Consider the following 14197-nt stretch of genomic DNA (forward strand, 5'->3'; position numbering starts at 1 on the left):
CCAGCAACCCTATCTTAGGCAATATTTCAGAATATGTTGAGAAAGTTGGTTAAATCACCAAATGTTATACTTGATTAGAAAGACAAGGAGCACTCTGAGAAGAATTTCCACAAAACCCACTCCTCCAGTTCTGAAAATACAACCTGGGTCCCGCCATTCAGAGAGAATGTGGTATCCAGAACCCGGTGTTTAACTTATAACATGCAGTTCCACTCTGAGCAGCCACTACACACTTGACAGCACACCCACATTGGCTGGAAACAGATTGAAATCTTAATCCTTTCTACATTAGTTTTTAAAAGGACTTCAAACATCTTTTATGAACCAAAAATGGAAAACACATTTTTAAAACCTTACCTGATGCTGACGTCTCCTTTTAGTCCCAGAGTCTTCTACCTGTCCAATTTGAACTAAAATAAATTCATCCGGTCGCCGGTCGACCACATCTGCCACAAATGGCCCTCCAAGTTCTACCTTTAGAAGGGCAGAATCATGAGCATTTGTAAAGTTTATAGCTGAAAGCAAGACAGTTAAGGACAACATTTTGCTGTTATATAAAAAGCCTGCCTGAAGGGGAACACTCAACTTTCCTTTTCTCCCTCTGGAACAATTAAGGAGGAATTTGGGCTCCAATATAGTGTTCCTAATGGCTCAGCATCCCTTAATTCCTGAGGAGACTGATGGGAGAATGATTTGCTGTGCTAATGTTGGCTGAGAAGAACAAGATACGGGATTGGATCTACAGTCAGTTTTCCACTAACAGACAGGGAGTGACAATTTCTGTCAAATCCCCCTTCCTGATTGGCACCACTCTTGAGGTCCCCTGATTCATGCCATTCTTGAGGGCCCCTTGTCCCTCAGGAACAGCATTTTAGGGAGATCAGTAATCTGCAGCAGGAAGGCAGGGACTAGACTAGACTAGACTAGACTAGACTAGACTAGACTAGACTAGAATAGAATAGAATAGAATAGAATAGAATAGAAATTTTATTCATACCCTGCCCTCCCCAGGAGACCGGGCTCAGGGCGGCTCGAGTTTCAAATGATCTGGGTTTTTGGAGTTTTTTGCTTTTATGTCAAAACCTGTCATAGTGTGTATTTTAGGAACTGGCGCACTGCCTTTCGCAGCACATGGTTTCACATTGTCTGCAATTTCCTGTCTGACCTTTCCACAAGTACTGAATTCTCTTATATTTTAATTGTTTCTAATTGAATTGCTACACACAAAAAAGATTAATAATCCTGCAGGACAATAGCTGTTTCCATTTGACAATATTGTCAGTAAGAGAAGTTTCATATGGCAATTTGTGGTGGAGAGTTGGACGGCTGCTACATTTTCCAGTATAATCAGATGAGTTACCACTTTATTTCAATCCTATTTCAATTTTGAATGGTTAGGTTTCAAAGGGTTTGCTGACCTGTATTAATTAACCCAATGGCCTGCAGCACTTTGACAGCCTGTAGACCATTTTATAAGTTCAGACAATAATTTGTATCTGCAAAAAGCTTCAGGTGCACATAATTGCAGCAGCTTCCTTTATCACAACATGACTAAAATATACCCTATAATTACACAAAATGGCCCATTCAGGAGCCGTAACAAAGGAAACTTAAAATTATAAGAAGAAAATCTAACTTTACTTTTAAGATATCATGCCCATATGGAACAAAGTTAGCCAGTAACACTTTAGCTGCAAGCTCTTACTTTATATAAAACATTGAATGTGACATCCTTTGTAGAACTAATTGTAAGCACTTAACCAGAAGACTGCTTGAGTATGTGTTAAATTAGACCACTGCACCATGATCTTCAAAACAGTTTCAACTGTTCCTTTTGGATTTTAAAGCAAATATGCCTCTATTGGCTTCCATGGAATGGATAGCCTTATAATTAAGTTCCCTGGGTGCTTTAATGTGAGGCAAAGCATATGAGATAGCAATCAGGTTCAGCCTTCATGAGTCCTCTCCCTTTGTCCAGTTCCTTCTGTTATTGATTCCCCTTTCCTTCTTGCTTCTACTGTATTTATTTTATATATATTTTTATTTTATTTATAGCCTGCCCTTTCCCAACCAGGTTGGGCTCAGGGAGGCTTCCAACAAAATACATATAATATAATATATAATATAAGTTAAACCATTCAATATAAAATTATAAGATACTGATTTAGCTTAAAAGATGGCACTCTAAATTATAAACCTACTATATATACATCAATCGTTCCCAACAGCGAGTTGGTTTATAACAGACATAACAGATGGCTAACAATAACCCAAGATATTGTCGAAGGCTTTCACAGTCAGAGTTCATTGGTTCTTGTAGGTTATCCGGGCTGTGTGACCGTGGTCTTGGTATTTTCTTTCCTGATTTTTCGCCAGCAGCTGTGGCAGGCACCTTCAGAGGAGCAACACTTCAGTTTAAAAGAACTCCTTTGTTTTACCTGGATTTGGAAGTCCCAGGAGATTGCTAAATACATCAGTCGAATCTGTATCTCCCCACTCAATGTTTAAATGACTCTTTAAAAACAAGAAAAGATCTGATAACTCGGCAGGGCTCTTATCAATTTGATCAGTGGGAAGACATAACAACTAAGATTTTTGAAAGATGCTTCAGTTGCCAGTCAGGAACTACTACGTATAAAGGGGAGGGAGGAGTAGAAACCCCACCCCCACCCCAAAGAGTAGTCTTTCTAACTAAACAAAACCTTCCTGCCACGTCCTTCCCGGAAACAATCTGTCATCGAGAGAGTCAGAGAACTTGGAATCGGGAGTGTGGTATTAGTGTGTAACTGGCAAATATTTCCCAAGTTCCTGACCACAAAGAAGACGGAAGGTCTATGACCCTGATTACTGCAGCACCTCCTTGTTATTTACTACACTGGAATTTGCCTGGATCTTATTAACTGGGTTTCATCAGAAATTTTCAGAAGTAGCAATCATGGAATATCTGATTACATAGATGGAACAACTCTCTGCTTTGATGAACACTTCATTTCAACTTATTAATCAAAAACTGGACACCATCTCAGACGATCTTAAAGACATAAAAACCCAAATTATCACAATGAGATCAGAGGAGACACTAGAGGGCCCTCTAGCTAACAAGAGAGATGAAGAACAGAAGAACCCTGCAAAGGAAACGAGGAATTACAATAAACAATCTGCAATAGCCCATTTGACAACAATGGATTTGAATGTGAGTGATTTTGACTTCTGTCCCTTTAAACTGCTTGATGAACTTTTCAACACCTACTTGGAGGATTTAATGAGTAGAAAAACTGGGGCTGTCAGGATCTTCTTTTCTGAATTTGGGATTAAAGATATTGCAACATGGATTTACTATGGAAATTATCTATCTGCAGAAGAGACTTTACCAACAATCTCCAAGGATGCTCTTCGACGATTACTGCTAATGTGGAAAAGAAAGAAATGCTGGAAATTCCGGATAAAGGGACTAATTTAAAAGAGTCTAGTGTCTCTTCTGGATAAGATCGAAAAGGAACTGGTTAAAAGGATTGGTTATAATGGAAATAGAACTATACATGATATCAATTTACTAGAAAAACAATATGTATTAAATGAGTATTAGGGAGAAATGGAGGACTTACAAAATAATTAATCTTTAATGGAAATAATCAAATGCTTTTTATTATACTAATCCATTTATTATTAGTGAGATTTACTATTTCTTTTCTTCTTCCTTTTATTCTTATTCCCTTTTTTCTTTTTTTTTCTTTCCTTTATATGATATTACTATTAATCTTTTTTTTCCTTGAAAAATATAAATGTTAAAGAGATCAATAAATATTAACAATAGTATCAGGATTAGAATATTGTGCAAAGGAGATTACTAATTTATCACATGATGAAGGGAGGTGTAGGGGAAGTCAACAATTCTTGATTATATTTTTTTTTCAACCTGTTTGTTTTTGCTTTTTACGGTTTATGTTATTGTTGAACTATGTGATTAATAATTTTGGAAAAATAATATAAAAATATTTTTAAAAAAGAACCAATAACCCAAGAATTCAAAGAGGGAGAAAAAAGAGGGAGAGAAGGGGAGGGGAGGCCGGCTGATGTAATGAACCATAGCTGCCTCAACCACGTGCCTGGCAGAACATCTCTGTCTTACAGGCCCTGCAGAACTGAGACAAGTCTCGTAGGGCATAGGTCTCATTTGACAGAGCGTTCCACCAGCTTGGAGCCATTTAGGGCTTTGAAGGTAAGTACCAAAACCTTGAACCTGATCTGGTACTCAATCTGGAACCAGTGCAGCTGGCGGAGCACAGGTTGTATATGTGCCCTACATGGGGTCCTTGTCAGGACCCATGCCACTGCATTCTGAACTAGTTGAAGTTTCCAGAGCAACCTCAAGAGAAGCCCTGCATAGAGTGAGTTACAGTAGTCCAGCCTAGAGGTGACCATCACAAGGATCACTGTGGCCAGGTCAGTGTGAGACACATAGAGGGCCAGCTGCCAAGCATGATAGAGAAAAGTTTTTTAAAACTGCTGCCATCACATGTCATGTGACATTACTTCAGGGGAAAATCTGGAAGTGCTGTTATGTTGCTCTAGGAATCACCAGAAACTCTGTGGTTTTATCATAGAGTTTCCAGTGAGTCCTAGAGCAATGTGACATCACACTTTTTCAAGGAAGTGACATAACATGGAGCACATGGCATCACCACCCTATGTCCCCACCCCCAAGCTTAAAGTGGTTGCCAGGCATCACCTGACAACTCTACCTTGAAGCCAACTCTGACGCTCCAACTGGTAGAGAACCTGACTGAGTATACATATTACACCTATTATGCATTCGCTCCATTGGTTACCAATGAGTTTCTGGGTTAATTCAAGGTACTGGTCATCACCTACAATGCCCTCCACAGCCCAGGACCTCCCTATCTGCAAGGCCATCTCTCCAAATACACTCCCTCTGTAGCAGCTCCACTCAACTGAGCAAAGTCTTTGGCCTGCAAACAGGTAAGACCAACAGGATCCCATACCCAGGAGTCCTCTGCTGTGACTCAACCTGATGGAACAGCTTTCCTGATGAGACCGGGAAGGCTCCTATGCTCCTACTGTTCTACAGAATGCCTAAAACAAGATTTTTCAGGAGCACATTTTTAAAATGAATCTGTGCGATTAATCACCCCTGTGTCTTAAAATAATAATGACTGGTAAAGACAAAAGGCACTGTTCTACAAGAAACATACGGGTCTTTCTAAAAAAGAAACTGGCATTTGGTTTGATTGGATGATATCTTATTACCAAACAAGTATCCTTATCATATATCCTTTTCAGAGAATCAGCTTCTAATATCGTAATTTAGCTTGTTTCACCCCTCTGTCCTCCATGTACCTATATAAAAATTACTGTTTTGCATAGATTATAGCAGAAGTTATTAGGAACATAGTACAAAAGGAAGTGTAGTAATGAACGATAAAACAGAACAAGTATTTCAGAATAAGTATGTAATACTAAAATTGTTTTCATTATGGCAAAAAGCAGGCATATTTTATTACTCTTTCACTCAAAGTATTTGAGGCATCAATGAGATCATTGGGGGTTAGGGTTGCCAACCTCTAGGTGGATAATCAAAGAAAACCTATGCTGACAATAGAATACAGCTGGACCTAATAAACAGCATGTAGGCTTAAAATCTAAACTCAATATTCAAAATATAAAGACGAAATAGTTACAAAACACCATTAATACATGATGACCAACTGCCAATGGAAAAACAATTGTATTAAATCGGCAATAAAGGCATGCCAACTTCAAATGAGAAAACAATAATATAAATGTAGGCATTAAAGGCATGCCAACTCTAGGTGAACAAAAGCAAACAGGGGAATAAACATAAACATATAATACAGAAGCATTCAATTCAGGCCACTACAGGTAGACCACGTGGACTACAAAGTTCCAAATAAACTTAAAGACCCCACCAAAGCGGATCAGTGACAATAGTCATGTAAATGGAATCTTTTGCCAAAGAGGGTCTAAAACCGGGCCAGCCGGCTAGACTACAAGCAACTGGACTCGGCAAGAAGCAATTGGACCTGACAAGAATGCAGGTGGATCCGAGCATTGCGTTTTGCTTGTTCAGCTTCTTCAGGTTGTCGTCCAGTAATTTTCTCACTGCAGAATGTGTGCAGTTACAGAATTTCACAAAATCTCTTATTTCATTCCTAGAACTTTTTAGCATCTTCAGACACCCTTGCAGGCTGGATTCTCAATGAGCTGGGCAGTTGGTCATCATGCATCAATGGTTTTTTGTAACTATTACTTCTTTGTATTTTGAATATTGAGTTTAGATTTTGAGCCCATGTGCTGTTTATTAGGTCCAACCTCTAGGTGGAGACTGGGATTCCCCCAGAATTACAATTGATCTCCAGACTACAAGGATCAATTCCCCTGGAGAAAATGGCAACATTGAATGTCATGCTTTATGGCATTGTACCATGTTGGGGTTCCTCCCCTCACCGAACCTGCCCCTCCAAGGCTCGGCCCATAGATCTTCAGGCATTTCTCAACCCAGAGCTGACTAGCCTATTGGTGTAATATATGATAATATATGGCAAAACATCAGATCCTATCTAAGGCATAGACAAGGTTGTGGTTGAAGTTCCTAGGACCCAAATCTCAGAGAAGTTTCCTTCCTCCATTACTGATGCTTCATTTTGAGCATAGATATTTGCACGGTACTACCTGAAAATGCTTTTCAAAGAACAAGCCAAATACATAGAACTTCACTTCCAATAAAAGAAAGCCTCCAATTGAGCACTGGCACAAAAATCTAGTAACCGCTTTGAGCTTTTAAGCCAATAAGTCACAGACTGAAAAAGGAACCACAACTTTGCCATTTCAGAAAATTACACTAAAGCTATTTAATTTGAATTGTTGCCAGTGTGGAAAGCAAATGCATTTGTGATTAAAAATAGCCTTAGAGCAAATCTTAACAGACATGGAACATTCCCATCAATTCAAAGTCAGTATAGACAAGGGAGGCATGGTGCGCTGACTTTGCAGCCAATAGCCACATCCCAGCCATCGTAATACTGAAAACTGAATAATGAGGACATTCAACAAAGGGGGACAAGAGAAAAGGAAAATCAGGGAGATACGGGCTTCCAGGTAAAATGGCAATCTGAATCAGACTACTTGTGAAGTACTCCAAGGGCCTTTCCTCACTGGAGGCATTTGATGTGGAATGCTGGGTGAGAAGGAGCATTTATCATCCTCTCATTTCTCCACAAGGAGACAAATTCAACAGGTGAACCTTTCCAGACCTCTGCCGGGGATCTGCAGACTCTGAAATCGACAGTGAGGTTCAAGCCTATAAGATCGACCTGCCCCTTTTATCTTTATTTTTCTTATTTTCTTTTCTATATTTTTCTTTATTATATGGATTTCATATGCATCTTGATACCATGACTATGCTGAAAATATATATATATTATTTCTGGAAAAATGGTGAAATCGCTGAAACTCCGGAAATTTTGCCAAGAATACCCTATGATTTATAACAGCTTCAGTAATGCCAAGAAGTAATTAAGTGGGGAGGCAAGACTGTAAATCTCCCTATCCTATCAAGTTGGAGCTGCAAAGGTCCAAAAATGGGAAGAAAATACTTCTCTTATTGCACCTACTGTCATATTCGCCCTTTAGAGATTTTATGAAGTTGAAATCATTTAAAAAACAATATTATGGCATATATTTTGAATACTTGAGACAATTTTAGTAAAATCCTCTGTTGCTTTGGGGCTTGCAAAAGATTAAATTATAATGTGGATTATAATGTGTTAGGACTGTTTGAAGATCCCCCCCATAGCCAATAAACTGTCTCTATCACAGCCATTTCCGATCTTCTACGTAACCTCTTTTTAATGAAACAGTTGGTTTATATCCTAAAGAGACATTGAAGATGAGTGTTTCCAAATCGAGACTTTGATATAGAGATTTCCACAATTAAAAGACTGGATTTATTTCAAAAGAGAACTGTTGAGATTGGAGATCGAACATGAAGGATTTTGGGGCCAGCTGGTGTTGTTGAGAAGGAATTACAAGAGGATTTTTCCTTGGGATCATTTTTATTACTTTGGAACTTTCTTTTAAGAAAAATATTCCATACCATTATTTGGGACTTTTCTTTATGTACTAGTATTTAACAGCAATATTATAATACTAATTTTTAATTTTATATTAATAGTAATACATTAATATATTAATACTAACATTTTAATTATTATCTCCCCTCTTTTACTTTTATATTCTTCTCACTTTCTCTTTTCTTTGTATAATTTTTCATTTTGAATTTCATAAACTGAGAGTGTAATCTTGAAGGGGGGGCTAATCAGCATAGGAACCAGCATGACCCTGTGCTGATGTAAGTGCCCATTTATCCCAGGACAAGGGACACTTACACTAGCATGGGGGGCATTCACACTGCCACTGGTAAGCCATGCTCCTGTGTGGGCTCCGCCACTGGCGCAGCCACACCAGGAGTGAAATCCCAGAAGTGGGAGCCCATGCCAGTGTGTGTGAGGGCATCCTAACCCTTTTCACCCCAGGAACGCCCCCTCGAGTTGTATTATTGCTATGCCATCTTTTTTGGTGGCATAGCCTTGATGTTTTCTATAGGGACATTTTCCCCATTTTGCATTTTAAATTGCTTTATTATCTCCACGATGCCCAGGAAACCTCTATGGAGGCACCATACCTGCACCGCTCCCAGCTGCCATGCATCCACCTCCCTTCAGGAATGGGCTCTGAGAAGACTAAGGTATTAGCAGTGCATTCCTAAGGAGAGTTACTCCAGTCTAAGCCCATTGGAATGAATGGGCTTAGACTGGAGTAACTCTCTTTAGGAATATACTGTAAGTTGGTTGTTCATTGGTTAACCTGTCTGAATTACCTGATTTATGAAACATTTTAAAATTTTGATTTATAAATCTTGGTTGAATCGTTGGATTATTGAGTATGGAACAGATTATAAAATTGTTGGTTTTTGAATATTGTTGAATATTTAGCTTATGGAATAATATATGGAAAGACTGTATAAAATATACAAGCAAAGAAGAGGAATAGAAAGATAATAATGGCATCAGGGGCATGCCAAAAAGATAAGAAGAAAAGGGAGGATGAACAGGATGTCCTAGAGGTAATCAACAAGTTTTCAGAAACATTGATACAGCAAACAGGTTACTAACCAAATTAAACAATCAGAAGAAGAAAAACTCAATAAAAACATCGAACAAGCAGAAGAGAGCACACAAGAAAGAATTTAAAAAGGTAAAGGCATAAGACAAGAGATATCAACAGGACTGTCAGAATTTTAAAAAAAAATACAATAAAATATTCAAGAAATTGGGGAAATCAAAGAAAGACAGAAAGGAATTGAACTACACTTAGATGGACAGACCTTTGGGTGGAAAGGGTGGAACAAAGGATTGAAACCATGGGGTGCAGTGCAGAAGCAATAATCTACAATTTAGAGGAATTCCGGAGGATCTTGGTAGAATAAATTTAGAAGACAATTTTCGTAAGTTATTACAAGACTACCTTTTTGACCTAACACACTGTTTGATGTATACACATCCTTGGAAGCCTGGCTTGAAACAGAAGGTGGGACATGGGAGCCATGTTCTAGTATACAAGGAATAAATAACTTTACAAGAAGCTTCATTATACTACAAGGGCTTTTATATATTTTTCTACCGTGCATTATGACACCATTATATTATTAGGATGTGTACTAGACTACAATTCTATGTCTGACCACTGAGCAAGGCCTTTTTTGGACCAAAATGTGTTTGGTCCTTATTGGGTCCTACTTTTTAATATTATTTTGGATGATATGATGATATATCGATATTCCATCGGAGTGGCAGAACAAAAAAACGTGGTGAGAGAGCACAGAGAAGGAGGCGTCTATTTTAGTGATTTTCAGCAGTGTGTGTCCAACCACGGAGATCCCCCCCCATTTCCTTTTGTACAATTCACAGGGACAAATGCCTGTCAGGTCATTGTGTGTTCAGCTGAGGAGATTCCCCACACACACACTTTCCTTTCGTGCGATTCACAGGGATTCTAGTCAGTTTCAGCAGTATGTGTACAAAGGAGAATCTTCCCCATTTTACTCTTGTGGTTGCAACACTGTACATTTTGGGTTGTGAAATGGCCACTCACGGTGCGGGGGGTGACTTTTTGTCAGTCAGCATTACTGCCAATGACAATGCAGCATTTAAAGGGGTGGGAACTCAGGCACTTCCTGATTTCTCCTTGTGATCATGCTGTGCTCAAGAGACTGTCCAGGACTTTCTTAACTTCAAGCAACACCATGCATAAGAAGAAGAAGAAGCATTGGTTTTTATATGCCGACGTTCTCTACCACTTAAGGCAGAATCAAACCGGCTTACAATCGCCTTCCCTTCCCCTCCCCACAACAGACACCCTGTGAGGTAGGTGAGGCTGAGATAGAATGACTTGCCCAAGGCCTCCCAGCTGGCTTCGTGTGTAGGAGTGGGGAAACAAATCTAGTTCACCAGATTAGCCTCCGCCTCTCATATGGAGGAGTGGGGAATCAAACCCAGTTCTCCAGATCAGACTCCACTGCTCCAAACCACCGCTCTTAACCACTTAAAGGCATGCATAAGTGCCTTTGACTGCAATGCGATGGCTTCTGGTGCACTCAAATGGGCTTCACATAGTCATGGACTGATAGAGTGGAATAGGATTCCATTTGTCTGCTGTTCTCAAATGCAAGAATACCCATCCTCTACTATACTGTTCACATGCCATCATCAGGGCAAGTTCCTGGATAGTATATTAAAAAAATAACCAGTGTTCCAATCTGAACTGAAAGTCTTTCTTGTTCATTTTGACTGTCATCCAAATTTATTCACACACACCCACTTATGGTTCCTGAAATTAAACTGCAGATTGCACCCAATTTATTTTTCCAAAAATATGCAAGGAACATCTAAAAGGGAAATAAAAGGAAAACCAGACTCTTTACATTCTTCATCACCACTTGGATAACAAAGATGGGAAACAGATTTGCAAATGAATTCATTTACTAGTTTAAGGCAGTCCCATAAGACAGTATCTAGAGCTCAAAAGAAATAAATCATTGTCAGTATTTAATTTAGCAAACAAATGAGTCAGCCATTTCAAACCAGCCTCTGTACCACATTGCTCGATGTTTTTTAAATCAAATAATTGATAAAGGATACTGTAGCTGTCCATAGGTGACACTGCCAGCATCTGCCAAGGCATTCCATTTTCAGGATTAATGCTAAATAAAATCTGAAATGGTACATAAGATGATTATAAGGTGAATTTGCAAACTATTAAACAATCTACCTTAAAATATTAAGATTTGAAAAAACCATGAAAACATGCCTGCTTATCATGATTCCATAAAGCAAAAATCCTGTTGCAGATCTTTCCAACCCAAGCCCATATCTACTGAACCATATACATAAACTTAGAGCTCCTTTAACACTACAATCCAAAACACGGTTACACCCTTTAAAACCTATTGATATCAAAGGACTTAGAAGGTGTAACTCTGCTTATGGTAACTGCATTAAAAGTCTCTCAGATTCTACTTGTATCTACATATGACTGTTGCTAATACGTTATTTAAAAAGGAAGATGGATGTTTTTATTCTAAATATACATTCTAGCCAGTTTGAGATTTACATTTGAATTATAGATATCGAGAAATCAATCTTTGGTTTGATTTACGTAAACATGCAGCTATATAAACATGTTGCTCATTCCAGCTTCAGGTTCCACTTCTTTCATCACCCATTAGTAAAAGTAAAGTCTACGAAATTCGCAGGGGGTTGGAACCTATGACTCCTTTCCACCTTTTCTCCACTTGAGGAAGACTTTTCTCCACTTGAGGAAGTCATCAGTCTTTAACTAAAGAGAGTCATAGGACCCAAACCCAAGGATTTTTGCTACTCCCATTCATCCAGGTTTTTAAAGATATGTTTAAAGGATGGCATGGTGAGCAGCAACCACATCCATCACCTAACCTATTGGATTCCTCCTAAGAGCTGTTACCTAAATGTTTGCAAAAACAGCAGCCACACGACTCTAACAGCATGTAAAGAGATCCTCTGTGTAGTGTTCATTCCATGTTCCTAGCCAATATTCCAGAGCATCATGAGTAGCTGCAGGACAGCCCATTCCAGATATTATGCTGGACTAGAAACACAGAGGAGCTTTTGGGGAAAGGAACTAGAGAGCAGTTTTATGCCTGAAAAAAGTGAAATATTCATTTCTTCAGGCTGATGATCTTTCTTAGCATCAGTGAATAGGGATTAAAAACCAGCCCAGCAGCAAAAGGGAATTTTAAAAAAATGAACATTTCCTTCTCCTGGGTTGTGCTCTCCTAAACTAGGAATACGGGAAACTCTGGCACTGACATCACTTTTATCTGGCAAAGCAGAACCTATTTAAATACTACCAGAGATTACTATATTACTACTATAAAACAATTCTAAAACTTTAGAAATCCAATACTTACAGAGCATACAACTACAAAGATAAAAAGGCCAGAAACTTTTAGGAATCTTAAATAGCACCTGTAAATGTAAGGAGAAAAAGTTTAATAGAGAAAGAACACAGAAAAAAAATTATCCATCAGTTCCCATCATAAATTTCCATAGGAGGCAGTTACAAGTGCCATTCTAAACAGAGTTTTGCCATTCTAAGCAGAGTTTTACCCTTCTAAGCCCATTGACTTCAATTGACTCCGAAGGGCATAACTGTGCTTAGCATAGTACCATTAGGGCCAAACTAGACTTTATGGCATCCACCAGACTGATCCATGGATGCCAACACCATTTTAAAGAAGAATTTGGCCATTTAAAAATGCCACGAGGGCCCAATTTTGCCACAGACCCAATCCCCCATAACTGTTTCAACACTTGAAAAGGCATGTGGGGGAGGGGACAACAACAAGATCTTTTGGTCCTGCTACACCGGCCTTCTCAGCATTCTCTAAAATGTGATCAGTGTCCACAGGCCAGACCTGTAGACACTGTAACATTTAGTTGGTCACTCAGCTATAAAGACAAGAAAGTGCCAGAAGCTAAAAAAGAATGGCTTGCCCAAGAGTACTCAAGAGTGCCATGGCTCAGCTTTTACACTAGGGTTGCCAGGCAGGGCTGTGCAAAAAAAAAAATCCGGTAAATTTTGGATTCGGGTTTATTGGACCCGATTTTTTTCAGGAAACCCAAAATAAGCCAAATTCCCATACCAGTAAATGTGGGGATTCGGTTTGTTTCCGGGTTTCCCAAAAAAATCGGGTCCAATAAAGTGTATTGATTCTTTAGTGGGAACTTCGCTATGTATCTCTATGGAGGAGCTGGGCTTTAAACCGTGGGAAAGTTCGCCCGGCTCCTCCATAGAGATACAATGTATCCATAGATATGTAGAATCTGAATACAGCCACTTCACTATTTCTTTTCTATGGAGGAGGATGGGGTGACCCCTTCCAGACCCCATAACGCCGAACTCCCTGACCCAATCTTTACCAAACTTGGGGGTTCTTGCAAGGAGAGTCCCTTGGAGCCATACTAAAAGTTTGGGGGCTCTACCTGCAAAAATGATCCCCCAGGAGCCATGGAAAGCTGACTTTTGGGGGGTTTGCAAATTCGGCTTTGCCATCCTCCTCAGTTTTAGGGACTTGGTAAACCCGAACCTGAAATTTGCCGAAATGGCTTTTTTCGGTATTTTTTCGGTGTGGGTTTATCGATATGCACAGCCCTATTGCCAGGTCCATCTTTGCTATCTGCGGGAGGTTTTTGCAGAGCAAAAGGAGGGTGGGATTTGGGGAGGGGAGGGACTTCAATGGCCTAGAGTCAATGGCCTAAAATGGGAATAAGGAGAGGACCAGGTGGAATATGCCCATTCCAACAAAGTATAATCTTCCTTTAGAAAAGGAAATTGTCCCTTTTCTCTTATCAGATCTAGAGGTGGACACTGAGAAAATGTATCAGGTGGCAAAATACTTAACTCAAGCAATGGCTTTAAAACTGTCCTGCTAAATGATACAGGTATTTCGCTCCAAGAGGTATTGTTGAACATGTGTAATTTTATTTTATGTATTTGTGAATTTTAGGTATTTTATAAGTTTATATGTATTTGCTTATGGCTTTGTTAATGAGCAATAAAC

General features: G+C 39.2%; 1 protein-coding gene across 1 annotated transcript in view; it reads right to left on the bottom strand.

Annotated features, from left to right (window-relative positions):
• Positions 1-14197, bottom strand: part of OCA2 (OCA2 melanosomal transmembrane protein) — a 189131-nt gene that overhangs the window by 153681 nt on the left and 21253 nt on the right. Inside the window, exons 4-6 of the mRNA XM_056861864.1 lie at positions 12545-12602; positions 11238-11310; positions 358-515 (exon numbers count right to left, since the gene is read on the bottom strand). Of these exons, the coding sequence (XP_056717842.1) occupies positions 358-515; positions 11238-11310; positions 12545-12602 (289 nt within the window). The remainder of the gene's footprint in view (positions 1-357; positions 516-11237; positions 11311-12544; positions 12603-14197) is intronic.

The sequence above is a fragment of the Euleptes europaea genome, chromosome 16 (assembly GCF_029931775.1).
Source record: "Euleptes europaea isolate rEulEur1 chromosome 16, rEulEur1.hap1, whole genome shotgun sequence".
In the NCBI taxonomy this organism is placed as follows: Eukaryota; Metazoa; Chordata; class Lepidosauria; order Squamata; family Sphaerodactylidae; genus Euleptes; species Euleptes europaea.